General features: G+C 35.3%; 2 protein-coding genes across 3 annotated transcripts; both read right to left on the bottom strand.

Annotated features, from left to right (window-relative positions):
• Positions 1-1,158: 1,158 nt before the first annotated feature.
• Positions 1,159-19,233, bottom strand: LOC129254634 (polymerase delta-interacting protein 2-like). Of its 2 annotated transcripts, none has more exons than XM_054893137.2 (11): positions 19,073-19,233; positions 16,330-16,393; positions 15,519-15,616; positions 14,034-14,145; positions 12,737-12,806; positions 12,007-12,117; positions 11,016-11,152; positions 10,303-10,329; positions 9,494-9,619; positions 8,517-8,596; positions 1,159-7,457 (listed from the first exon to the last, which is right to left on the bottom strand). In XM_054893137.2, exons 1-11 carry the CDS (start codon positions 19,171-19,173, stop codon positions 7,343-7,345), a joined length of 1,041 nt encoding a protein of 346 aa, XP_054749112.2. In that variant the 5' UTR covers positions 19,174-19,233; the 3' UTR covers positions 1,159-7,342. The 2 variants fall into 2 exon arrangements, with proteins under 2 accessions (XP_054749112.2, XP_063968130.1); XM_064112060.1 differs by having other exon boundaries at positions 2,139-7,457; positions 14,034-14,142.
• Positions 19,234-20,910: 1,677 nt separating this feature from the next.
• LOC129254637 (oligosaccharyltransferase complex subunit ostc-B-like) lies at positions 20,911-26,211 on the bottom strand. The gene is made up of 4 exons (XM_054893138.2): positions 25,763-26,211; positions 24,802-24,875; positions 23,567-23,784; positions 20,911-22,497 (listed from the first exon to the last, which is right to left on the bottom strand). The coding sequence occupies exons 1-4, from the start codon at positions 25,899-25,901 to the stop codon at positions 22,479-22,481; spliced, it is 450 nt and encodes a 149-aa protein (XP_054749113.1). The 5' UTR covers positions 25,902-26,211; the 3' UTR covers positions 20,911-22,478.
• Positions 26,212-27,128: the final 917 nt, after the last annotated feature.

Genomic DNA, 27,128 nt, shown 5'->3' with positions numbered 1-27,128 from the left:
ATAAATAAATAAATAAATATAAAAAGATCACTGAGAGAGAGGAAGGAAGGGAGGAAGGAAGGAAGGAAGGAAAGAAGGAAGAAAGAAAGAAAGAAAGAAAGAAAGAAACGAAAGAAAGGACAAATAACAGAAAAAAGAAGAAATCATGAAAAGATGAGAAAGAAAATGAGAAAGTTTGATGACCGATAGCAGTGATTGTGCTCCTCAAGAACACGTGTAATAGTAATTCAATAGTTCTAACCATTTTTTATGGGAAATTATTTGTAGTGTTGTGATCAACAGGCCATAGCAGCCTCGCCGGAGGTTCAGTGCTTGCCAGCAAATAATCTGGTGCGCCCAACACTGATGCATTCATGAGCTAAGTCAATCCATCAGATAGGTTTCAATTATTGCCAGAAAGATTTTTTTTCATTTATGAATGACTCTCTGGCCCAAATTCACAAAGGTGGTTTCCATTGCACAAAACCCTGGATATGCAGATTTAGTGTCCATTGACTGCACTTATTCTATTGTGTGCACTAAGAAAAGTCCAATTGTAAATGCATACTTTTGGTAACGAGTGCTAAAATAATGCATGAATTAAACGCAATAATATTATGACAAATGTGCACAGTCCATAGTTAGGTACCATGGCTTAATTGAAAGCACCTCTATGAAATCAGGCAAGAAATTCCCAAAAAAGGTGTTAGCATCGAAATCGGTAGCCTAGCTACAAAATATAAGAATTAAAAAAGCCTTAGAAATACCCCCCATTAAAAAAATAAAAAATCAATATTACTATGTCAGTCAACAGGTCACACAGCTAGGGTGAAAAAACGTTGTATCTCAAATTTTAAGTAAAATCATATGAACAAAAACAACAGCAAAACACAAGCGATAGTGACTTAATAAGAAAGGACAACCTATAGGGGAAGGCGGGGTAAGTTGAGCATTATTTCTACAATATTTTTGGTCTTTTCAATTCTAACATGCAAAATGCAAAAAGTGTCACAACTTACCCCGTCTTCTCTATCTCAAAAAGAGGAAACCATAACATTATGTCAAAGGGAAGATTGGATTAAAAGTTTGACTGCAATTTCCCCAATATACTTCACTTAATATCTCATCTAGAATTATCTCACCATGCCCACCCCTGCACAAACAACATTTCACATTCATACGGTTTAATCATCATTTTATTTACAATATATCAATTAATTAATCAAAGACATTACACTAACACTTTACAAATAAAGAAGGCATTAACGATAGACATATCAATTTGAAACATTATTGTTCCACTAAACAGAAGTGAGTATGATATTGGAACCATAGTGAATAAATTCACTTTACAAAAGTGGTATTATTTGTGTTGGGTAAGATACTTTACATTCCCAGGGCATCTGGACAATTTTCAAAATTTGCATAGAAGATTATTTTCCAGTCTTATTTTGTTTATGGACTATCAAACCTTAATTTCAAATAACTGTAACCTTCTGAATAATAAAATTCTATTTTCTTTTTATCTAGATTAATAAACTTTTATTACAATGCAACAAATGTTTTGATTAATGAATCCTATTCTTTTTTTTTGATGTACAAACATCTTGGTACATGCATTTAGCATATTTCAGAATAAACTTTTCAGAGTATTCAATCCTTTGGAATAATGAATGTCACCATTCAATAAACATTTTCAATAACTCTGTGATGATTCTCTTTTCAAGTTTGACCTAAGACAGGAACAAAGCTTTACCTTCCCTTCCATTATAAACCAAACATTACATCTCTTAGATTTGCTACAGTTACTCTTATAACAAAAATGGGTATTTACACTTAATGATAATGAAGTAGTTGTTTTGCTAAACATATAAGCAAGGGAAGCATGATATAGATATTCAAGAAAATAGAATAATAACTGCCAAAGTTTTTAACATATATGTATGATCATGAATGATCGATTAAATAACTTTTATGAATGAGTTCAAAAGTAAATTTCCTGTCACACACTAAATACAATTATTCAAATTGTACACAATATGTGCAATACATAAACAATCCATAAACTTGCAGTCCCCTATTTGGGAAAACTTGAATAGTTTGCTTGAGATTTTACTTCAGATTCAGAAGAAAAAAAACATGAATGAAACATTTAATTTAATATTTCACACTTAACAATTCAAAGAAACAGTCCTCAAAAAAGTTTTCAATTCCTGAACCTTCAGTGGTCTATAGAAGTCAGAGCTATGTCTTTTAGTAGTCTGCAAGCACATACTCATATTTGATACTTTAACAAATATCAGGTCTAGAGTGAAGACTAGACGCCACAGGCTCTAGCTGTGTAGTCTCGCTACTTCAGACTCTGCATTATGTGCTATGCAAATTGCGAAAACAAAGGGACTATGCCCGCACACTAGTCTTTTAGGATAGTCAAAAGGTTTTTTTTTTCATTGCCAATGCCTTACATTACAGCATACACAAATGATGGGGAAAACCCCTAGAAAAGATCCTTTGCAAGATTCCCACTTAATGACATGGCAGAATTTTCATGTGTCCTATAAAGCACTAAAGCTTTGTATATACAAAAAGTCAAGAAAGAAAAATCAGTGTTACCAGCATAACACAAAATGCAATCATGCATTGTCACCATGGACTATGTAGAGTGCAGAGATATTTTGTGATAAAAAATGTTTATCCTACTTCTTAATGGTTTTGGGTTAACTAAGGCCTGAATTCACAAAGGTGGTTTTGTAAACCCACGGTTGAAACCGTGGTTTATGCAGATTTCTTGTATAAATTACGCTTAATTTTGTGTGTATCGGGCGCGTGTATAAAAATTTCCAATGCTGATGCGCGCTTTGGTCACAGAACGCCAAATTAATGCCTGTTACCATGGTAAGATACGCTATTTTATTCATGAGTCCAGTGTATGAGGAGTGGACTCATGAATAACAAGTGGAACGCCTCTGGCAGTCTCGCCTGCATTACGCAATTTAATATAGCAGCAGTGCTAACTTTGAAAACTACTATAAAATAATCATTAATAAAAACATCATTCATATAATGACATAGTACCACGTTCATTGACCATAAATGACATTTGAACAGAGACTTAAGACTGTCAACTACACCCATGTCCACATTTCATTCACTCTATCCATAAACTTTCAAAGTTATGATGGCACTTCAACAATTACCCCAACATGGCCTAAGTTTATTTACCTTAACTGACCTTTGACTTGGTTTTGTGACCTGAAACTCACAGGGTATGTTCAGTGATGCTTGATTACTCTTATGTCCAAGTTTTATGAACTAGATCCATAAACTTTCAGAGTTAGGATGGTAATTTAACATATACCCCCAACACGGCCAAAGTTCATTGACCTTAAAGGACCATCGACCATGGTCATCAGGTCATGTGACCTGAAACTCGCACAGGATATTCAGTGGTACTTGATTAACCTAATGTCTAAGTTTCATGAACTAAATCCATAAATTTTCAAAGTTATGATGGTAATTCAACAAATACCCCCAACTTGGCCAAAGTTCATTGACCCTAAATGACCTTTGACCTTGGTCACGTGACCTGAAACTCAGGCAGGATGTTCACTAATACTTGATTAACCTTATGTCCAAGTTTCATGGACTAGATCCATTAATTTTCAAAGTTATGATAGTAATTCAACAAATACCCCCAACTTGACCAAAGTTCATTGACCCTAAATGACCTTTGACCTTGGTCACGTGACCTGAAACTCGAGCAGGATGTTTACTAATACTTGATTAACCTTATGCCCAAGTTTCATGAACTAGGTCCATATACTTTCTAAGTTATGATGTCATTTAAAAAACTTAACCTTAGGTTAAGATTTGATGTTGACGCCGCCGCCACCGCCGCCGCCGTCGGAAAAGCGGCGCCTATAGTCTCGCTCTGCTATGCAGGCGAGACAAAAACAGTGGACTCATGAATAAAATAGCGTGGATAACCACGGAAACAGGCGTCGATTTGGCACACTGTGACAAAAGCGCACATCAGCATTGGACACTTTTCAGTAAATTAAGCGTATTTTTATACAGGAAATCTGCATAAACCATGGACTCAACTGTGGGTTTTCAAAACCACCTTTGTGAATTCGGGCCATAGTGACCTCCCCCCACCTCAAAACCAACAACACTTAGCCACCGGGGAAGGTTCTCTGCAAATAGCCAAAATAGTAATTTGGGTCCCGTAACACAAATGATAGTGATTGACTTTCACGATTGATTGTACAATGTGTTCAATGCAATCAATCGTAAAGATACTCTATGATGATTGCTCAGGTTTGTGTTACTGGCCCCGAGGGGGGGTTTCAAAAAGATTTAAGTACGACTTAAGAGTCGCACCTAAATGTCAACATGTACATGACATGTAACGTGCAATCTTATAGATCAATATGCAAAAGTGCGCGTCCTCTTGTCATGATCTGACCAATGAATGGGGTCATTCCTTTTATACTGCATGCAACTAGTGTGACTCGAAGTCATACTTAAATCTTTGTGAAACACCCCAGGTCTTCATATGGTAAAAATTATAAAAGTAGCTTATCTGAAAGAATAATTATTCGTCTTGATACCGTCAAAGTTTGAAGTTGTAAAGTTAAGGGGAGATAAACAGTTTCATTGACCATTATTTTTTCAGACTACCTGGAAGTTTCACTACGATCGGCACAGTGTGCACATCTCATGCTTGAGTGAACTTTAAAACTTGTTTCCCTTATTTCTTTAAGCTCTTACTTAATTTGATCAAATTTGACAAACTATAAAGCTTAGAATGTACCTTATCAAGCACAATAAAAATCTCATAATTCATTTTGAGTGACAGTTTTGGGGTGGTAGGTCACATACACCTTATTGTGAGACATTTTCATCTAGAATATATCAGTATACATGAATTAAAATCCATATTGTTAATTTTGTTCAGTCATACTTGCATCTTAAGTTTGACCACTAAATCAGCCTATATTTTATAAATGTGACTGACAACTAAACATTAATCAACTTGATGATGTAAGTCATAATCAGTTTTAACCAAATAGCTTAACCTTTGCTTAACATAAACATGCCTCGATTGCATGTAGGGTCATGCAGCTCATATTTTTACTAAAATTGTCCAACTCATTTAACAAATAAACCACACTCTACTAGTGTGTTGTTTCACAAAGCTTTGAAGTCTGACTAAAAATCACTCTTAAATTCCCAGCTTCATGTGGTTTATTGTCTCTCCTCATTGGTCAGATTTGATGCACTCTATTGCATATTAATCAATGAGATAATTACATAGTATGGGCACTGATGTTAGCACTTAAAAATAACTTTTTTAAAACAAATCCAAGAACAAAACGATAGTTGAGGGCTCACACTTTGGCCAATATGTCATTGCTTCTTTGTAAAATGACCCTTCTGACCTGAGCAGGAACTCACAGGAAAAGATTATTTCAGGTAATTTACCAATTACATGTGTTATGCACTTTGATCAAAGTCTATTTCTTTAAAAGCGAGAAGCATGCATGGTTTACAGCACTGTGCATGAAGACACACATAACATGCTAAGTATTCCAACCGTTCTTTATAAATATTAAGATGTAATAAATATATCAATATTTCTTCTTTTGCATTATTAAATTCAGGCTTATTAGAACCAAAGAAAATACATAGGCCATAGGGGTAAAATGAATTTCACTGTAAACAAACAAAATAAACTTAAGCATCCATTCTCATCATCATATCAAAAAGAAAATCAATCTGCTATAAATATGTATATGACATGCTACCAATGGAAGACACTTTAAACACTGACTCCCAATTTATTTTGAGCTCTTGAAAATGGAAATGAAAATTTTCAGAGCCTATAATAGGACTGTTATAACAGGCTGGACTAGAATTTAAAAAAAAATGAAGTAATTCAAGCATAACTGATAAGGCAGCTTACACCCACTGCATTAAATATACTATACTACCTGCTGTTGACATTATTCATGTCTAAATAATTAACCTATTTCCTACTAGAAAAGGTGGCCCCTGTACAAAACCTAGGGGGATTGCAGAATTAAGTAGTTAACAGGTTAAAGCCGTTACCTAATTAAAAAAAAAACGGTGGTCTGTGTACAAAGCCTATGAGGATTGCAGAAATTTATTACTCAACAGGTAAACCTGTTACATAATTGAAAAACGGAGGTCTCTGTGTAAGTGTAAAGCCTATGGGGATAGCAGAATCCAGTAGTCAATGGCCCGTACTCTGAAGTCAGGTTTAACTTAGACCATGGTCTAACCCTGGACTAAACTTATGGGAAGCCAACAATTTAAAAATATTGTTTACATTGTATGCTTCTAATGTTTACTGTGCTCTTTTCTAACACTTAAATGGTGAAGACAGATATCTATCTATCCTCCACAGACAGTTAAGAATGATTTGAGACTCAAATGAGCTAGTAAACTGAACTTCTACTGTATGAGATTTATGTCACAATTGGCTATCCATAGTTAAATAGCAACTTTAGACCCGAGTTTGATTTGAGCCTGACTTCACAATACGGGCCAATGGGTTTAATTTGGCCAACCATTACAAACAATGTAAAAAAGAAAGTTAACACCATTAGTGTGTCTAATATATAATTTATAGCAAAATTATCAGGATCAAAACTGTACTAAACAAGTAGACATCAGAAAGCAAAAGAGAATATTTGACATGTTTCTTCTCTAAAATAATTGACAAAACATAATGTGTTAGTGGAAACTCTGCTATCAAGAGTACCCCCATTGAAATTAACTGAACTGGACAGCTTAACAAGTTAAAGGTGTGTTGTTTCATAAAGCTGAACATTCAAAATGCTTGAATTTTGCATGATTTTAAATCACGCCACCTAAATAAATTGCAGATTCACTTCTATTTTCACATGGATTTTTTCTAAGTGAGCTACATTTTTTACAATTACAGTCCTAACTTGTTAAAATGTCGAATACGAAAGCTATTATTTCCATCAAATGTGTCATTTGATATTCCTGCTGTTTGCTATTTAAGTCATTTGTAAAGCTTTATGAAACACCCACTAAAGATCTTGCATGTTTATTACCACTGATGACAGTGTTACTATGTTACCCTAGGCTTTCATTACTACAATTGATGAAGCACTGACCACTTGGATGAATTACATTCAGACCGGGGCCTTATCAAATTTTGAATGGAAAAAATCCTTCTATATGCGTTTTGTTGGACATTTGTAGATATCCATTGTCTCTTTCAGTGACATGGAGAATAGTATTGACTGACAGAGCATTGGTAGGTGAACTCAGGAAAGTGACCTTCATCCTGTCCTTGAGATGCCTTTCACCAGAAGAAGCTATGTGGACTGGAGTGATCATCTTGTTTACTTTCTAATGTGAAAGGAGGGATTCTGCAGTCAAAGGTCTGACCATCGCTCTTCTCCATGCGGAATGTCCCCCTAAATTTACAAATTCAAGCAAGAGAAACTTAAAACTCATCACTAGGTTTGTCTGCAGATTAGTTTTGATTACAGACCTTACTTCCTATCCACAAGCAGGGGCAGCAATTCATGGGGAAGGGAGGGGGGTTGCCCCGCCCCTGGTGGCACCACCCCTACAGGTAACTCTGCCCAAATCGAATCTCTTGAGACAACAAACACATATATGACCAAGTAGCAAATTTGTCATAATTTATTAAAAGTAAAAAAAAGTTTTTTAAAAAGAATAACTGATCATTAAAAAAAAAAGTGGCTTCCATTTACTTGTATAGCAAAATCATTACTGCCCCCAGTCTTTTATCAAAATACAGAGCTGTCCACACCAAGGAATAAATAACATTTCTTTTAGTAGCAATTTTTCCCCCTGCCTTTTTCATTCCAAGTTCCCTTTTATATCAAACCAAACTATATTTTTACAGGGTATATTTAAAAAATCAATGAGGCTATATAGCCCTCAGCCTCGATGAATTCTACCCTGGGTTTGTATTCAGTTAGTTCAATAGGGGGCTATTCAAAAATATGTTTTTAAATCAATGTTTAACACATGACTGGTAAACTTTTCTTGTGCTAAATGAGATATATCTGAAAAAATCCCCTTATTTTAACATATGTGAGAGTATTTTCAATAGTCCTAATCAAATTTTGAAGAAAAAAAACATTGAATTTACCACTTGATGCTTGCCAAAAATGAAAATTTCAATCTCCAAAGGTGGCATTTAAACATTTCCTGATGAAATCAAAATGATTGAGAATCTGATTTAGCATCCAAAAATGGTCACCAGTTACATATGAAAGTGTGCAAAACTTCCAATTTGCCTTATGAATTACCCTAGCTAGTCAAACTCCAACATTTTCTAACAAATATGAAGCTTTCTAAAACAACTGTGCATGTCGTAAAAAGGAATATTCTTAGATGGTGGTACGTAAATGCATATGATTGCAATCATTTTTGTTTGGTCTATTAATATCATTTAGTCATGCTTTGTGTGGAATGAGCTACATAATGCCCGGTTTACATACCACATGTGTCCACTCGGTGCCTGCAATGAAACATGACTGCTATACTGAAAGGCTGGCTGCTCCTTTGATAATATGGGTTCCTTTCAAAATAAAAGGATATTCAACGATAACATTTAGTACTGGAGTTGTTTTTTAATAATGGAGGAAGCTGGGATTGTATCTCAAGTGATTGTATAAAGCTGTTTACTTCTGGATCCCATTTCACAAAGACTTATGATAATAACAAATCCACAATTTCTATAACAAGTTTACAATTAGCCAATTAGATTGAAGGACTTTAGCAGCTCTTAATTGTTGCAAATTTGTTATCATAGCAAGTTTAATGAAACGGGCCTCAGAATTTGTTTGCTGAAAAGCAATGATGATTGAAACTGATTCATTTCTTCCGAGGGTCACAATCACTGCACACAAATAAGCATGCATGGAAATACATCAAAAGTTTCATCCTGACAGGTTTAGTTGATATATTTTTTTAATGTGAGGGCATTGGAAGAGCAATCCTTTTCATTAGACAATTTCTCTAATAATATTCTTCTTGAATATCACTAATGAATTTAATAGCTCACAGTAATTATTACCATCTTTACCACAACTTTCACATATCTTTATCCAAGAACATTTAGATCATAAGTTCTAGCAGCCTCTAAACATATTAAATGTGCTATTCTTAATCAAATGATGAAACAATGATCATTCAAACCATTTTTTTTTGTATTTGTTTTGAAGTAAAAGTCTCTCATTTTGGATATCATAATTATTCAACAATCTTAACCAGGCAAAAAATCAATATTGATTTTCTAGGGCTAATTTTCACAATTTGCTGCCTTTCCATACAGGTGGCTGCTAGGGCAGCTTTGAATATATAAGAAGTTAGTAATGTTTAGAAGAAAAAAATGAGATTTAACCCTATTGATGAAGTGCCATAGTTATTCTCTCTCTCTTTCTTTCTGTCAACTCTTATTAATTAAGGCATTTACCTGTCCAACTACTCCTCTCCCTCTGACCGTCTCTAATGTTCCTGACAGACTAAATATTCTCCAGTGTCTTTCTCTCAGCTGTACTGTCTCATCTCCAAGATTCTCAAGTCTGATACAGTACCTCCACTGAAATGATATTTTTTAAATTTTAATGCATCAAACTCAAAGAGAAAAATTACAGTATTTGTTTGTTAAGTCCAATAACTCATGATACAGAGCAATAAAAAAATGAGATGAAAAAGGCCACAAAATCTACATATCAATGAGTCAAGAATGATCAAAACACAATGTGAATTCTAGTACTTGAAGTTTCTGGTGGAAATGTGTTTTGCATAAAAGCCTATGGCCCGCATTCTGAACTCAGATTTAAATTAAAACCCTGGTTTAAACTTTAAAGTTGTGGTTTAACTATGGAGAGCCAATCAGGGGGCAAATCCCTAACAGTACACATCCAAATTACTAACTCATTTAACCCAAATTGTCTGGGAATGATAACTGAAGTATTTTGAAATATTTTTCTTCATTATGAAAGCAAAAGGAAACAAAATAGTAAACATAAGAAATATACAGTATAAACAGAATTTTTGAAGTTTTGGCTCCCCATAATTTTAGCAGAGTTAGACCGTGGTATAAGTTAAACCTGACTTCATAATATGGGCCAAATGGTTCAAGAACAATTTGTGATGAATGCCAGGTAATCTAGCAAGGTGGCATAGTGGATCAAATGAACTGTGGAGCATCAGGAGTGTTATATCTTATGACAGACATGAGCGCTGAATAAGATGTTATTATTAATATAATTGACTTACCCAGTAAACACTTGAATCTTGTGAAACCTACAGTTAATAAAAAAAATCAAATCTCATTAATATTTTTTACAAAGAAAAAATAAACAACAATAAGCTATAGGCCTACAGGAATAGGATCAAATTGACCAATTTGAATTTGATATATTGCAACTTTGAAATAATACCAGTACTTACTTGTTAGTAGAATTCAAAATTTGCATTTTATAAATTCCTTGATTTATTAACAAAAGTCAAGATTCATAAATGACAACTTTTTTTCAAGGCTTGAATTAATCAGAGACCAATATGGCCATGGCCTTGATGCCCCTCTTTTTGGCCTTGGATATTATTGTGCCCCTATTTATTTTGTCCAACCTTTGCTGTAATACAAAAATAAAAGTGGCATTGAAGTAAATGTGAGAGAATGAACTTGGCTTGCCATCTCGAGCAGTCATGTATTTAGATTTTATCAAATACATAACTGCCAAAATGCCAAGCCAAGTTCATATTCTCCTTGCCTGCAATTCTAATTCATGATTTTCTTACTTTATTATAGTAATCCAATTTTTTTGCATGAAAAATATTCATAACTTTACTGAACTGTTTCTTTCCATTAAGTTTTCCACTTCTAAAACAAACTTGACATTATAGTGCTGTAATAAACTGCATATATAATCTAATATAGTGTCTGATAGATGCTGTGCCATTCAAACCATATGGTAAATATTGCCTACCCTAGCACCCATATAGAATGGTATGACAGTAACTCGTATGCCATCAGTAGTCTCTCTATGCACATCTGATAACTCCAACCAGGGATGGTTCTTCTCCTGCCATGCACGCAGGGTGTCTTTAGGGGTGAAGTGGGGATCTAGAGAGGGTAGGATGACAAATACACAAGTGTATTTTTATAGTTTTGAAAATCAAGACATTTCACTGATTAACAAATAGGTAGATTCTCTACCATTTTTTTACACAGGTAAACTCATCACTCTATCATGGCTTAAGATATCATAATCAAATGTCCATGAATTGGTTTTATGATTCCCAATCGCCCCCCCCCCTAAAAAAAAAATAAATGATTTGCCATAAATGTCTATCCTCCAACTTCAGTTATTTTATTTAGACTTGATGGTTACACTATGCATGAGTTGGCTCATCATATCTGAATACTGTAAAGAGTGTTGTTGAGGTTCTGAAAAAGCAGCCATCTTGGAGAATTAACAATAACGACTTTGCAAATCAAACTGATAAATCATTGTTTAATGGTCTAATGCACAGGTGTTTTGTAATACTCCATCATCATGTCACCTGAAGACCCTATTTATATGAATGAGACTAAACGTAATGGCCACATCCGCCCCCCCCCCCTTCCCCCCCCCCCCCCGCAACATCATAAAATATGTCCACAAAAACAAAACTTTACAAAGAGTTAATATAAAGCATTCTCACCACAGGAAATTTAGTATTATCATAATTTTAATTCATTTCAGTAATGAAGGATACATCCATGAAATGAATACCATGTCGTACAATGCAATAACCCTGTACTTTAGAAGGCAAGTGTGAAAGACCGCCTCCTTTCAGCCAACCCCTAAAACAGTTATCTCTTTTCCCTGGAGCCCTCTTCCATGATTCTATTAATTACAAAACCAGTATAACAATTTATCAAATTCAAATTTCATCAATGTTGTCGTATTCAAATGCAGAGATGCATGTTCTCACCTTGGCCAGGATTAAATTCTAAGAATTTATCAAAGAGTTCATGACTGATGGGACTTGCTTCACCAGATGATGAATATGGTAAGACATCTTCATGAGCTACATAGTCCAAACCTGACAATAAACAGATCAAATACACAGAGACTATTAGTGACGAAAGGGTGCTCTTCTACAGTTACCTGTATACTTCACTGTACAGGCAATTGTATTCAAACCGATAACCCTAACCATATGGTATTTTGGAGAAATAAGTATCATAAATCATTCAAGAGGTGACTAGACACTTTATTTTGATTCAATACCAGAGCAAAAGTCAAACTTGATCATTCATTGTCAACTTACCACATTAATATGGTATCAAATGTTTTGGGAGAAGATCCACTTTCAAGCCATGTATAATGACTGACATATTATTTTCCTTAAATTTTGAGATTTGTAACTTAAGTTTCATTATTTTTTTACTCTCTTGGTACATGTATAATAAATACAATAAAAGCAGTATGCAGATTCAGCTTGGCAAACATGTGCTAAACACGTCAAGTTTTTCCATTGATATGTTCTTTTAAATTGGATTTTACTTTGATTTCTCATGATTTTCATTTTTATTTTCAGAATTCATGTCCTTTGTCCTGGAAACATTTGTTTTTCTATGAAATTTGTATTTTTCTGAATTAATATGTTGTGCTGTAAAATAGAAAAAACTTAATGCGAGATAGAGTCAAATAATTCTCACCTGGTATTGCATACAGAGATCTGTTGTTATCTTGGTTTCCAAGAAAGGTGACTGCTTCTGTTTGTGCCCTCTGTCAAGAGATTTTTAGTAAGAGAGTAAAAAGCAAATGAAATTTGGAAAAGGCTTATTGTAATTTTAATCATTACATCATAGTACATGTACATCAATAACTTATAAAGTCACATGCTAGTGATCAAACAATGGTCGTTATATTCTTTCGAAATTTTCAGTCATCATAAAATATCTCATATGAGATACTGTTGTCAGGCTTTGTAATGAATTGTATTAATTCAGGTGCTTATCAATACAATTTTATGACAAACAAAACAAAAATAATGCACTTTATGTTTCCAGGCCTTGAATTTTGGAGTATATCGAGGGCAAGACCACTTTTCAAAAGGGCACATTTTTATATTGCGGTACAAATGAGAAAATTTATTAATAAAGGGCACAAAAAATCTCCCAGGCCAGTGAAAGGGGCACTGAGGACAATCAATTAGGTATCCAACGTTACCGCCTTGGATGGCCTTGCATCAATTTAAGCCATGTTCCACACATTGCTTCATATGGTAAAGTCACCATCTCACTCTCTGTAGCCAAAGTGCGTGAGCCTGAGGTGGATAATGTCTTATGCTGGGATAGCAAGATGATGGCTCCACTTATACCACTTTATTAATATTAATGAAATTTCATGAAAATTGAGAGGGTATTCAACTGAAAATTAATTTCTTGCGACTTTTTGTGGTCGGTTTTTCCATGCCTGGTCACATAATTATTTATTTAATGACCCAATTTGACATTTGACCCCCAAAACTAGTGAGATCCTCATAAATCCTATGCATAGGCCTACTTGGATTAAATTTGAAGTAAAACCCTCAAACAGTTCTTAAGTTATCACATACAGTATATAATGACCTCTGTGACGATTTAACGTTAAAACTCACTAGATGATAGATCACTGTCATTTCTACATGTATATGCATACTTGGACTTCGTTTTAAAGTTCATCGGTCAAATAGTTCATGAGTTATCACAAGAATGAGGTGCTCCAATGTATGGAATTACCTATTTGACCTTTGAAAAAATGACCCAAAATCTAATCAGATCATCATCTCTTCCATACATGAATAAAGCTAGAGTTGATCCATAAAATGGTTCTCTAGTTATAGCAAGAACAAATACAGGATGGAAAGACAGATGTGTGACCCAAAAACAATCATGCTTAAGGTAGGTGGGTGGCCATAAAAAGCCTAGTTGATATATCAATATCTTAACACTAAAGCGTGGAATTACTCACGATGAATGGGCAATCTCTTGAATCAATCAGAACTTGGTAGTAGACATGTGTTTTTCCCTTCACTTCTTTGTTTGTATCTAAAGGCATTCCATCTATCTTCTCAGTAGGCCTGCTGAACATATAAATGATGCTTAATAGAACAATGCATTTATGAAAATTACATATTAAATTTTTGAAAAACTAAATAAGGAGATAAAATTCATAAATCATGGGGAAATGGAACCATACAGAATTTGGAAAAGGCTTATTACAACAACAATCTGTCTGTAATGTGAGTTCCTCAGACAGATGCAAACCTTTGGACAGTACAAATTTGACTGAACTCACCATAAGTCCTAGACTGTTACAGGTCTAATGATTGTTATACCCAAACTAACACACAGTAGCATGTTTTTATGAATGTTTTTCTACTTCAGTCAACTTCTGGTTGGTTAGTCTGTACATATTGCCCTCACTTCATTTCCCCCAGACATTCTGGCATTGATTATGAAACACACTACAGGTTTTCCATATTAGCAGCTATTTGATTGATTTCTCATTACACTAACTTTGAAAGATAGTGCAATCAGTTTACAGCCCTTAGCATAGTTTATCCTTGTATCAAATCTTAGTTGAGCAAGTCCTCTTTCAGTTCCGAAATATGCCTACACTGCACTTTTCTTTGACTTCTTAGATTTAGATAAACATTACTTTGAAAATCTTGACTTTTGGTTATTTGTTTTCTAAAGTTAATATCAGTTTCTGCAAATGACCTTTGACCTTCACCTAGTCACCTGAAAATTGCATTCACCAATTTACTGATGTTTGTCAATTATACATAAATGTTATGACTAATAGGGACTTATGATTTCAATATTTTCTTGAAAATTAGAAATCATAACCCGGGTTTAATAGGTTTTTGATGTTAATACCACATGATCAAACCTCATCGACCCTAAATGACCTTTGACCTTGATCAAGTGACCTATAGCTCATGCCACATAATCAGTAAAACTTTACTACCCTTATGTCTAAGTTTCATGAAATAGGTCCTTATACTTTCAAATTAATGACATATATAAAAAACTTAACCTTGGTTAAGATTTTAATGTTTACAATGTTGCCGCCGCTGGAAAATCGGCGCCTATATCTCACTTATGCTATGCAGGGAGCCCCCCCCAAAAAAAAAAAAAAAAAAAAACGCTTGGATAAATATCACTGTAGACACAATTGTCGGATCAATATGCAATTAATATTTTTCAAATCAATGTAAACTCATATCTAGTAGGGCATTTGTCTATTATTTAGTCTTTATTCACAACTTTCAGACCAAAAAAAAATCACACAACTGAAAGACAAATGACACCTGAATATTACAAAAATATCATGCAAGTATTATCTTAAAACCTCATAATCATAAATTTATTAGGTTTACTACAAGGTCTCCTAACTTCCATGAGTAATGGTTTGAAATATGCTATTGAAAATGGGGCACTGACCCCTTACCTTTCTTGTTTGTTTCCAGATATATCTCTGTCATACAGTCTGGCTAACCAAGGGAAAAGTAGGATGCCTCGATAGCCAAAAATTCTATGCAAAAATAACTGGAAAACAAAGACAAAATAAAAATTTCTTTTATATACATGTAGTTGGATTGAGGTCTGCACAATAAACAGCACAAAGCAACTGCATGCAGTGAGCATTAAAGGCTATCCAACAAAAAGTTGATGTAAATACATCAAGAAAAATCAAACATGCATAATGAAAATTTCATCCACATGGATGCAAAATAAGAAATTTATATATGCAAATGTAACTTGAAATCTCTGAATTTTATAAAACTATCATTGGAGAACTTTGACCCAATTGTCCTCCGAGGAGGAGCCGAACAAATATTGAAATTGCTTTATTACTCTCATATGAAATCATCTTCCATTGTGACATATGCATATTTATTTCATGATGAAAAAAATCAATTTAATCCTATACGAACAAGTCTGAAACTGGTATGTCTTTACTAATCACTTTTAATCTTTGACCCGTTACCTCGGCTCTAACCTCAAATCAAAACAGAATATCAGATCTTCATACATTGTACTTGAGAAATAAGGAGCACAAGCCAAATCAACATTTGGTTGGTGTTGAAGTGTTGAGCAAGCAAGTTTCATACGCAATAAAAAACATCTGTGACATTTAAATTTTGTTACCCCTTTAAACTGTGGAACAAAAATCAATATGAACCACCTTGTTTACTATTGCCATTTCTGCATCATCAAATTCCAATTTTCTTACAATCATGAACATGAGAAATTCTTACTTGTCCTGTAATATATTTTCCGTGCTGCTTTGGAGTTTCTAGTTTACCAACTGTCTGTAGTTTCCTGAAAGCAAAGAGAAGACAAAATGTAGAAAGCAAGAAACAATCTTGTTAATATATGTATATTCTCCCTTTTTTGCATCACCAATAGGGGGTCACAGTCCATTCAGCCCCTAGATCAGTCTCTTATCATGACTCTTATCATGACAATCCCTTCGTAATCTATTATTTGGTACAAGAGGAGGCAACGTTTTTAGGCTCGCTTCTAGATTTACAATTTTCTTGAAAAAACCCTGATCTTTCTTCTAAAGTTCTATTTCTTTTGCTGTTTTCTCTTCTTCTTCCTTTTATTTCTTTCTTTCTCTCTATATTTCCTTTCCCTTCTCTCTTTCCTCTGTTTTATTCTATTTTCCTTTATCCTCTGTGTTTATCTCTTTATTGTTATGAAAAGGGCAAGCATCAGCATGAGGACCGGAGGTAGCAGTTTCGGTAGAAAACATTTCATTTTTTTTCAATTTCTGTTTTCCCCTTCGCCACCTCATGGAAGAGGGGGTACAGGGCCATTTTGGCATGGCCTCGTTCTTACCCTCATAATTTGTCCTTTTACCTTTCCTCTCTCTTTCCTTTCTATTTTTTCTCCCCCTCATTTTCATCCATTGCTTTCCTCTCTCCATTCCCCTCTCCAAGCTTGCCCCTCTCTCCCTTTCTTCTCTTTCTCCTTTTTTCTCTTTCTCTTTCCCCTTTATTTTCTTTCCCTTCTTTTCCTACTCTTATCCATCTTTCCCCTTCTTTTCTTTGCTCTCTCTCTCTCTTCTCCTTTTCTATCTTTCCTCTGGCTCTCCCCCTTTCCTTTCTTTTTTTCTTGTCTCCCAATCCCTTCAAATTTTGTATTTTTTCTCTCTCCCCTTCCCTTACATGCCTTACTCTCTCTCTCTCTTACCCCACTGGTTCACCCCGACCATTCACCATACAGGGAAAGGTACGGGGTGGGACTGATCTGAGACCAGTGCCGCTAACACTGTCATTTCTATGTAGGAACGCGCGAAGTAAAAGAGTCTGACTTACCAATTCTTGTGCTGACCCAAACATAGATTTTGGTTCTACTTAAACAGGATTCCAATGTCCAAATTAGTAAAATATCGTCCTTGATTGTAACTTTGATTAAAAAATCATGTAAAATCATCAGGAAATTTTTTCATTATTCTTGTCTGGCCCATAATCTCCTACGTAAGTACGTCAATGCGCCCTCTTGTGCTGAATAAAAGAAAGCTACCCACTGAATAGTGGCGACCACAGAGCTGGATAAAATGAGCTCCTACCTGTTTCCGGTGAAGCATAATATTAGGAAGCTCCGTGATATGATCCAGTCTTCGTCTTTTTCTCACGTACCTGACACTCAATATTTTGTTCAACTATTTTTTTTACACTAGAATCATTGTCACAGGCGGCGGAGGGGAGGGGACACATACAATACCCCTTAAATTTGAGGAGGGGGGAGAGTTCCCCCTAAAGAAATAAAGAATAAAAGAACAAAGAACAAAGACTGAGAAAAAAGGAAGAAATAAAAAATTAAAAGAAACTCAATTACGCTAGGAAGAAAAAAAGAAAGAGAAATGGTAAGGGAAGAGGAAAGCACACAAATGATGCATACTAGAAACACTATAGATAAGCAAAAAAATAGCCATTTTGACTTTTTTATTCTTTAAAATGGTTTATCTAGATGAAACAAAATTGCCAATCTGTCGAGGCTATCGAGACATGCACCAGAATGCATCACGAGTAGTGTTTCGTCCATCCGGGTGGATGAACCTCTATGGCTTCGTGATATTTTTTTCTTTTTCGATTTGTCACGATCAAACACCATTGAACGAACCAAAGGAGTAACGGTCACTGGAGATGGAAAAATCGGTGAGTTTTTATTCCTTTTTCTTATGATTTTCCGCAATTAATATATCTTTCTAATATAAAGTTATGTTAAGTATCACACTTGATCTAGTTCGATAAGGTTGTGATATTTGGGGGCAAGGGATTGGGACGAAAATAGTCGATTTTTTTTTTGTCCATGCTACGGTATAGTGCCGAGAACGAGGTTATATTGGCTATATAACCTCGTTCATAGGATGAGTGTCTTACCCCTTTTTTCTCTCCCTTTTTTTCCCCTAACTGTAGTGAACGTTAGAGATCCTTTCTCCTCTTTACCTTCCTTTTCCTCCCTCTCCCTTTCATTTCTTTCCCCTTTTCTCAATGATTCCTCTGTCTCTCCCTTTCCCTTCTTTGTTTATTTCCTTCTTTTTCTTTCTCTTCCTTTCCTTCCCCTCTCATTGCACATTATTTTCCTTCTCTTCATCTCTCTCTAACCCTTGACCCCCCCCCCTCCTTTTCTCTCTAATCCCCCCCTTTTTTTGCCTATGCTTTTTTTTTTTTTTTGGCTTTTCCTACTGGCTACTCTCCCTCTCTTTTCCCTGGATAAATCACTCTTTTCATTATTCTTTCCTCTTTCTTCTTCTCATGGATCAGAGCCTGAAAGCACTTACACATAATAAAAGTCTTAGTCAACTTTCTTTTCGTGGGACCCCAAACTTGGAAAAAAAAATTAACTCATCATAAATCACACCACGTCAACAGTACACATTTGACAACGAGTGGGACTAAAGAAGACTATTGGCTGGCAATGTCGCACTTGACAAAAATACATCCACATAACCGAACAATACGAGGAGAATGTAGCTTCTAAAGAACTTACTTCGAAGCCAGTGTTCTGTGGTTATTCCTAAAAAGATTCTGAGCTGCGACACATAAAATAGCAGGCCTCTGCCGCAACAAAATTGTCGTTGTTGCTGCCATTCTTATCTGCGACAATAAGGAGATCGAATTCCGCAAAAAGTACACTACAGTGGCTCCAAAAACCGAAAATATTTTTTCGCTCCATCGTGAACTAAATGACACCCGCATGACACATGTACATTGAAGGGGAAGGTCACCCTGACAAAAAGTTTATTGTGAAAATAACCAAAAAATAATAAAATGTATTGCCGAAAGTTTGAGAAAAAAATCCATCAAAGAATAAAAAGTTATTAGAATTTTAATTATTTGATTTGTGACGTCATGCATATGCAAGCAAATTTCCTATATACACGGTAAAAAAAATCAATGAAATGTCACATTCTCAGAAAATTTCAAATGGTTTTTACTGTACCTTTAGTATATCAATACACAAACCATTTCCGAAAATAATTAGTTACCACGAACCATTAAAAAACGAAATTTCTGCATTTCATATTTTATGGGGCGGCTGCTGACGTCACAAACTCCCAAACTTAAAATTCTAATAACTTTCTTAATCTTTAATGGATTTTCCTCAAACCTGCACCAATGTTTTTTCGCTATTAATTTTTAGCAACTAACTTTTCTTCAGGGCGAACTTCCCCTTTAATGATGGGCATCACTCTGAACTCAAGGTTAATGGACGGGAGATGGGAGGGGGCAGAGTTGCCTTTTCAACTATTTCAAAAGTTCACCTCAATCCTTTCACTCCATTTATGCTCTTTCATGCAGTTTAATTTCATTAGTGACCAGTATCATTTGTTTTATTCTAAGGTGCCTTAAAGAAATTGGGGGACTGTCGAATTTCCTTTTTTTTTCATGTTGGTCACTTGTCAGTTTTAGATAGGATGCCAAGAAATCTGTGACGGTATTTTAAAATGCTAATTTATGCAGAAAACCCATGTCTATTATTTCTCTCTGTGCAGAAATAATAAAACCCTAATTTACTGCACCCCGGGAAGATGGGGGATCTTTTGATCATGACCCCCCTGACATTTTCCTCATGATGCCTCCGATAAAGATCTATCATGAATTAATTAAGGGTCTAGTATATAGTAATATATATTAATTGACCGTTTTCCGTGTTATGCAGATCCTTTGAAATATCAGTATATGTAATTTGTTTGCAGTTATTATTCATGCATGACTATTGATCTTTTTTGTCCAGGATTTCAAAAAGGCTTGCACTGAAATGTGGAAAATACAGGGGAAAATTCCATCATACATATATTTTCAAAATATGATTTTAACAGCTTTTTACAAAATGTAGCACTTTTTATATGCCCTGTGTAGTTGGGCATTTACTTGAAATCTGCATGTTTCTTGCTCAACATCAAGTCTAATAATTCAACAGTTGGTGATTCAGTTAATTGACAGATTTATATTTTAAAAAATTATGTTTAATCACGTTCTGTAGTTCTGCCTTTTCATAAATGATTTTATTACCAAGGGGGTCAGATAGTCAATTACAAGATCTGGGGCCCATTGCAGAGAGGTGCGTTTAAACAAAAAATCAATCGCAAGTCCCAAATGTGCGCTGTTTAAACAACAAATCAATCGCAAGTCCGAAATGCGTGCTATTAATTGGTTAAAAATCAAGTTGCGCGTGATTTTTTGAGTTGCGATTGATTGCAACTCTTTCTGCAACGGGCCCCAGAGGTTACATCAACACTCCACCAGCCCCCCACCCCCCCCCCTTCTAAAAACACACATACACATTGCATGTGAACAAACCAGACTGTCAAGGTTCCATAAAAGTAAATTAGAAAAATGTTTTATTGATGTTACCACACAAAACTCATGGACATGATAACAAAGAATATGTCAAGCTATCCATTTTTAGTGAAACAATTGCAGAATTGATAAAGTGCAGATCATAACATGTGTCCAAATACTCACAATTTATGCTTACTATTTTGCCCCATCCCATAACTATAATTACAGGGTATTTAGTTTAAGCCTAAATGTACATTTTCTTCAAATCAAACTGGGTACTAGTAATCTATACCCAATTAAACTTCTCATAAACACACATGTAACTGACAATATTTAGTTCACAATCATCAATACCTCAAAAGGAATAACTGGAATAAAAGGACAAAATAATTGAAAACAAAATCATGATTAAAAATTGTGCTGCATAAAGACATGCACAAAGCTTCTATTTGCACTTTAAAGAACAAATGTAAGAATGAACAGAAGACAAAAATCAAACAAAAGAAAAGAGAAACAAACAGTGCAAACAAATTCTGTTTGGCTGTCAGAAGATAATATAGTAAATCAGAACTAGGTTTTGAGAAGTCAAAGTAAAGAAGCTTTGAGCATGGATTTACCCAGAGCCATTTTAATAATGTTGTCACATGAAATATCTTTTCATATTGTTTAGTGTGTACTAAATACATCACTGCAAAAATTCTTGTCCTGTGAAGGTATATTCTTACTTACACATAAGCAAAATCAGCAGATTATAATATATAATACAACATTTGAAGACAACATGAAATACAAAGACATGTCTGTATGTATTCCTTTACAGAATATGCAAGAAGTTGCAAAATGAGAATGTGGCAAAGGTCAATCTAACTTTGAGATGAATCACCTCAAGTTGGTATCAGAGTGGACTTTTCCTTCAAATTTGACAATACTAACATAGATATTGAAACAATTAGTTTTACCACTTTAAAGATAACACTGAGGAACCCATTGTGTCAAAGTGTCCTTTATTTGGGAGTGGGAAATGTGACCTATAATGGTATTTAGAAGAAACATACATTAATATAATATTGGGAATGCAAAGTGAAAGAAGAAAATACAAGAAAACTGAGAAACAGAAAAAAACGACATAAGGCACAAATAAAACAGTTTTGAATATTGGTATTTATAACTATTTTACACCAATAACCTTCTATCAGTAATCAGTAGTGGTTCATCTTTGTGTAGCCAGACATGGCAAAAAGTCATCAGCTCGTCAGATACTTTACTTAAGAATACTACCTGCAAATGATGATTCATCATTAAATTATGATAGGTACATATAAACTTTCAAATGTCATTTATTTTTGGTTGACATTTTTGGCTATTCATAATTCCTGCACAGACTTAGATCATCGTTTAAGTGAAACCAGGGTTCAAAATGCAGGCCTGGTATTTTTCTCAACTTCCAAATTACCCCACAACCCCTTGTCAGTATAACCGGTATTTGACAACATTTTTCAAAAATATGAAATATAATATATGACATCCAAGAAATATCTAATCTAAGACTGACTCCAAAGTTTCCTCTATTTTCTAAACTGAACCAGGCTGATCTACAGAATTGGAGATGACTACCCTTGAAGATAACCTCTGAAAACAAGAAAAGATAAAAGAAAATCTCATTAACAGTGTGAATATTGAACTTCCAACAGTCATCCTATATCTGTGGGACAACAAAACATTTTATTATTAAAAAGGTCTCACCTGCATTAGAAAATCCAATATAGAAGCAGTGCTGACTTTGAAAATAATTCAGATAAATATCCCCCCCCCAGAAAAAAAAAAAGAGAGAGAACAATATAATTGATAGCAGAATGCTAATTTAGTTGACCTCAACTTTGAAACTTCAGTTCATATCATTTGTATGTACGTACAAGCTTCAAGGAATAAGGAAATGAATGGATATGATAATTTACTCATGAAACTATGACAAAATATTCATTTTCATACAAGTATTGGACATGAAATTACCAAGACCTTGATTAAAATAGTGTACTATGTGAGATCCAGTCAAATGAATGTCAAATGTCATGTTTGTTTTTCCCCCAACTCTTGAGACTCAAGGCATAAGTTTGCTTGCATGTTAGTGGAAACTTGCAAGAATATGTCCCGGGCCCTGCTGCATAAAAGTTAATATGATTGGAACTTTGCCATCTAATGGTAACTACCAAGGAAGCATGGCTTAAACCTCAACAAAAGCAAATCAAAATCAAAGGATTTTTCGAAAGTTACTTCCTTTTACCACTTCAGAATAGTGTTTTCTCTCAAGTAAAAAAAAAAAGTCATTGGTTCACCCATTCCAGGTGACTCCAGGTCCAAGGTTGAATAAACCCAAGGACATGGCCATAGATGCCCTGTGGACTGGCCGTAATGCTCCTCCATTGGTCTTGGAGATTTGTTGGGCACTTTTATTTCATTTATTTCTTTTCTATTTGTGCTGTAATATTTAAATGCTTAAATATTCGCCCTAAAAATTTTCGGAATTTAAGGCCTATGACTTGTAAACGTAACAACTCCGCAAACTCTGAGTGCAGACCTAGCCATATTTTCTTTTTCAAATCATATTAACATCATAATATGATTGGATTTACATCAAAATTTTATATAGTGTATTTCTATAAATCTACCATAAATATTTTTCTAAAATCAAAATACTTACGGAAGCTTCATTCGCATGAATACTCTACACATGAAGAAAGATATGAGGATACAGATGAAGCCCACTAGAAGAAGAAGAAAACGGTTGAGTTTGGGCATCACAGTTGAGTTAGATTTATCGAGAACGACAAAGCCTAACCCTCCGATGGTAAAGAGAAAACTAGACGCCAAGCCCTCCATGATGTACTGTCCATTCACCCTGTATGGCATGAAGGCAACCTACAAAGGACAGGAATACAAATTAATAATAATAATCGATCACTAGCATATCCAGCATCAGCTATGACAAAGAAATGTATGGGTCCATGCACAAACATAATAGAATCACTATTGTCCCCAGACAACTGGGCGGGCCCATAAAATGCTTTGTAGGATCTGATGCTGGATACGTGCCTGATAATATGCAACATTCGTATCGTACTTTGACTTTACACAATATAGTACCGAGTACTATTACCCTGGCCTGAGCATGGCTACAATGATCAGGTGCTTGAGCAATGATCATTCAAGTAATTCCATCCTACCAGGTACCAGGTACCCATTTAATACACCTGGATGGTGAATGGCAAATGTAGATAAAAATTAGCTAAAGGACTTGAGTGTTGCAGGACTTTATATCACGGACGTGAGACGTCCCTGTTAAAATACAGAGACTTATCCACTGAGCCACATTCAAGTTTACAAATTTCTGTGATGATGAAACTTTCTGCATTTAATGTAAATGGGAAGTTCTAATTGAATTAGGCTAAGTGAAATTAAATAAGGTAGAATTTGGCTTAACGTTTAGAAATTATTTCCTTAAATGACAGAAAGACTAAACTTTTTGTTTTCTTTTAATCTAATAAATAACAAGTTATATAAAATGTGAGTAGACGCCTTTTCAAAAGTATGGGCCATATCTTTTAGTAGGAATTAGGAATCTTGCAGAGTGTCTTACAGATTGGCATTCATCATTTCCCCCAAAGTCATGTCCATGATGAAATGTGACCTATAGGTATGAAGAGACACTAACAAGATTCCTGCTAAAAGACATATTCAGACATAATCAAACTCCCTTTGATAATAATTATAACTCTTCCTTGTTAATTTACTGTCAATGTTCTTTTTAAAAAAAATCACATCTTTGAATTCCATTTTCTTTTTAGAATTGATTGTCTCACCAGTAAGAATCTAAATTCATCTAAATTCATTTAAATCACAATTAATGCTCAATTTAAAAGATACAAGATGACATACTGGTTTTTGATGTCCATTTTCATCTGTTGTAGATCCCACACTTGGAGGCTCAACAATAACATCATAGATTACACCTGCAAAGTGTTGAGAAAATAAAAATCACAATACATGAGGCAATGGTGAAATATCCTTAGAAAACTAAAACCAACTACAGTCACAGACCCTTCTCAGTTTTGCCCCCAAGCTTTGAATAATTTCCCCCATTAACAATGACATGTGAAGCACTATCGTTGAACTTTAAGCCCCTCCTAAAATCTGACTGTTGATAGTTTCAGTTTTAAGAGTTACTGATCTTATCAATATCAATTGAATTGATATACATATCGACCCTCTAAGTACATATTTCTTGATTTTATTTCTGTACTTCTAAATGAAGTCATGCAAGTAGACACTAAATGATGTCTTGACATTTTTTTTTTATATCCCCAACTTAAGATCTATTCACATAATTCTTAGGCAGCTCTTTGAAACATATTAAAAGCACTTTATCAATCTTGATTAGAGGGGCTATTTATCTTTCTAGTATTTTTAGTAAGACTCTCAGACTCTACTGTCTGAATTATACTATAGTATAGATTCCCCAACATAGATCTAAGTTACGTGCGTGCATCCATGACCATGACAGTTACTTTAAGTTTAATTTGAATTTGTTACTTAGTTTGGCCTTTGGGTGTGTCTTGTCTCAGACCGTACCGTTCAGCGAATACCGAAGTTTGGCTGCATATGAAATAAGTATGAACGTTTATACAGTATTAATAGGCAGGAGGTGAGGGTTAACAAGCAGGGAAAAACAAAACAAAAGCATGAAAGTAAAAGTTCAAAAGCTGTGAGTGTGACGCTCGGCCGCGGCTGCGTCATCGCGTCGCTTGAGTGTATCTCTGCGGAGTTCATACCCGACCGACCCGGGGTATCGTTCATCGACATATCGTGGCCTGAACAACTTAACTTGGCTCACACTTACCTCCCGTCACTAAGAAGTATGATGCTAAAACAACGAAGTAAACTGTCATTGCAGAAGGTGCATGAAGCCATGATGGTTTTTTCAGTTTTAAATGTGGGCATTCCAAAACAGAAAAGGGCAATGCATAAAGTCGTTCCATTTTAAAGAGATATTCTGTGGCCAATAGTCACGTTAAGACAAAATTCAACAGCCACGTCCTCACGATATATAGGTATCGCATTATAGACTTCGATTCAGACGTCGATTGAGCATTTATTTGAGCTTGAGCTGCTATATAGCTATCCGGATGTAGATCTAGATCGTCCCTGGGGACGGTGGGGACGTCGCCACTAACTGTTTGTATTCGTGCCAGCCTGCCACATTAGATAGAGATGTGTTGTTTTACTATCCCCATCGATTGAAGAAAAATATAATAGAGAGGAGCTAACAATATACAAATCATTTTCAATAGAATACAACTCAGTCTGGGGGAGGGGCAGTGCGGTGGTGCGTCAAGGTGCGAGTATATTTCCAAGTTTTTCCTTTCATTGTAATAATGCATCAAATAATTAATTTTCATGAAATGATTAAAAGTAGGCGACACATGTAGGCCCTACACACATACGCTTAGATTCTTGACTCTAAATTGTGTAATGTCGGCCCCATTGGCGGCGGAAGCCAAAAAATTTAGGGGGGCCGGGTGGGGGGTCCACCTGAAATTTAGGGATGGACACAGGTAAAAAATTGGACAAGCAAAAAAAAGGTTATCAACCAAAATTTTAGGGGGTCCACCTGAATTTAGGGGGGACGCAGAAAAGAAAATTGACAAGCAAAAAAAAAAAGGTTATCAACCGAAATTTTAGGGGGGTCCGTCCCCCCACCTCAAATTTAGGGGGTACAGGACCGCCCGTCCCCCGGGCCCCCCGCTTCCACCGCCTTTGGCCGACCCCCGCCCCCCCCCCCCCACCACCATGGTTCAGGCATGTCCCCATATTTCGGGGGCCCTTTTTCAGCTTAAAAGGGGTACCAAGAAATTGCTCCATATCTTCCATTTGGGGGAATCTGGATCCCTGAGTTAACTTAATGTGCCAAGTTCCTGATGGCCGGGAATGAGTGTATTTTACATCAGTAGACAGTGGCATAATGAGCAAAAAAATTGAGGGGATCAATATGGCGTATCGCTGGAAATTGATAAGAAATTGAAAATCATTGACCATTTTTACAAAAATCAAATTTTGTGATAGATTTTGACATCATTACCCTTATCCTTTTCCTTTTCTCTTTTTATTCTCGGTCGTGAAAATTGGGGGATGCAAGACCCCCCCCCCCCCCTCCCCATCTGTTCGCCCATGGAGCCTAGCTATAGGAGCTAGAGGGAAATAATTCC

This window comes from Lytechinus pictus, chromosome 2 (genome assembly GCF_037042905.1).
Source record: "Lytechinus pictus isolate F3 Inbred chromosome 2, Lp3.0, whole genome shotgun sequence".
Lineage (NCBI taxonomy): Eukaryota > Metazoa > Echinodermata > Echinoidea > Temnopleuroida > Toxopneustidae > Lytechinus > Lytechinus pictus.
This window is presented reverse-complemented; position numbering and strand designations above follow the sequence as displayed.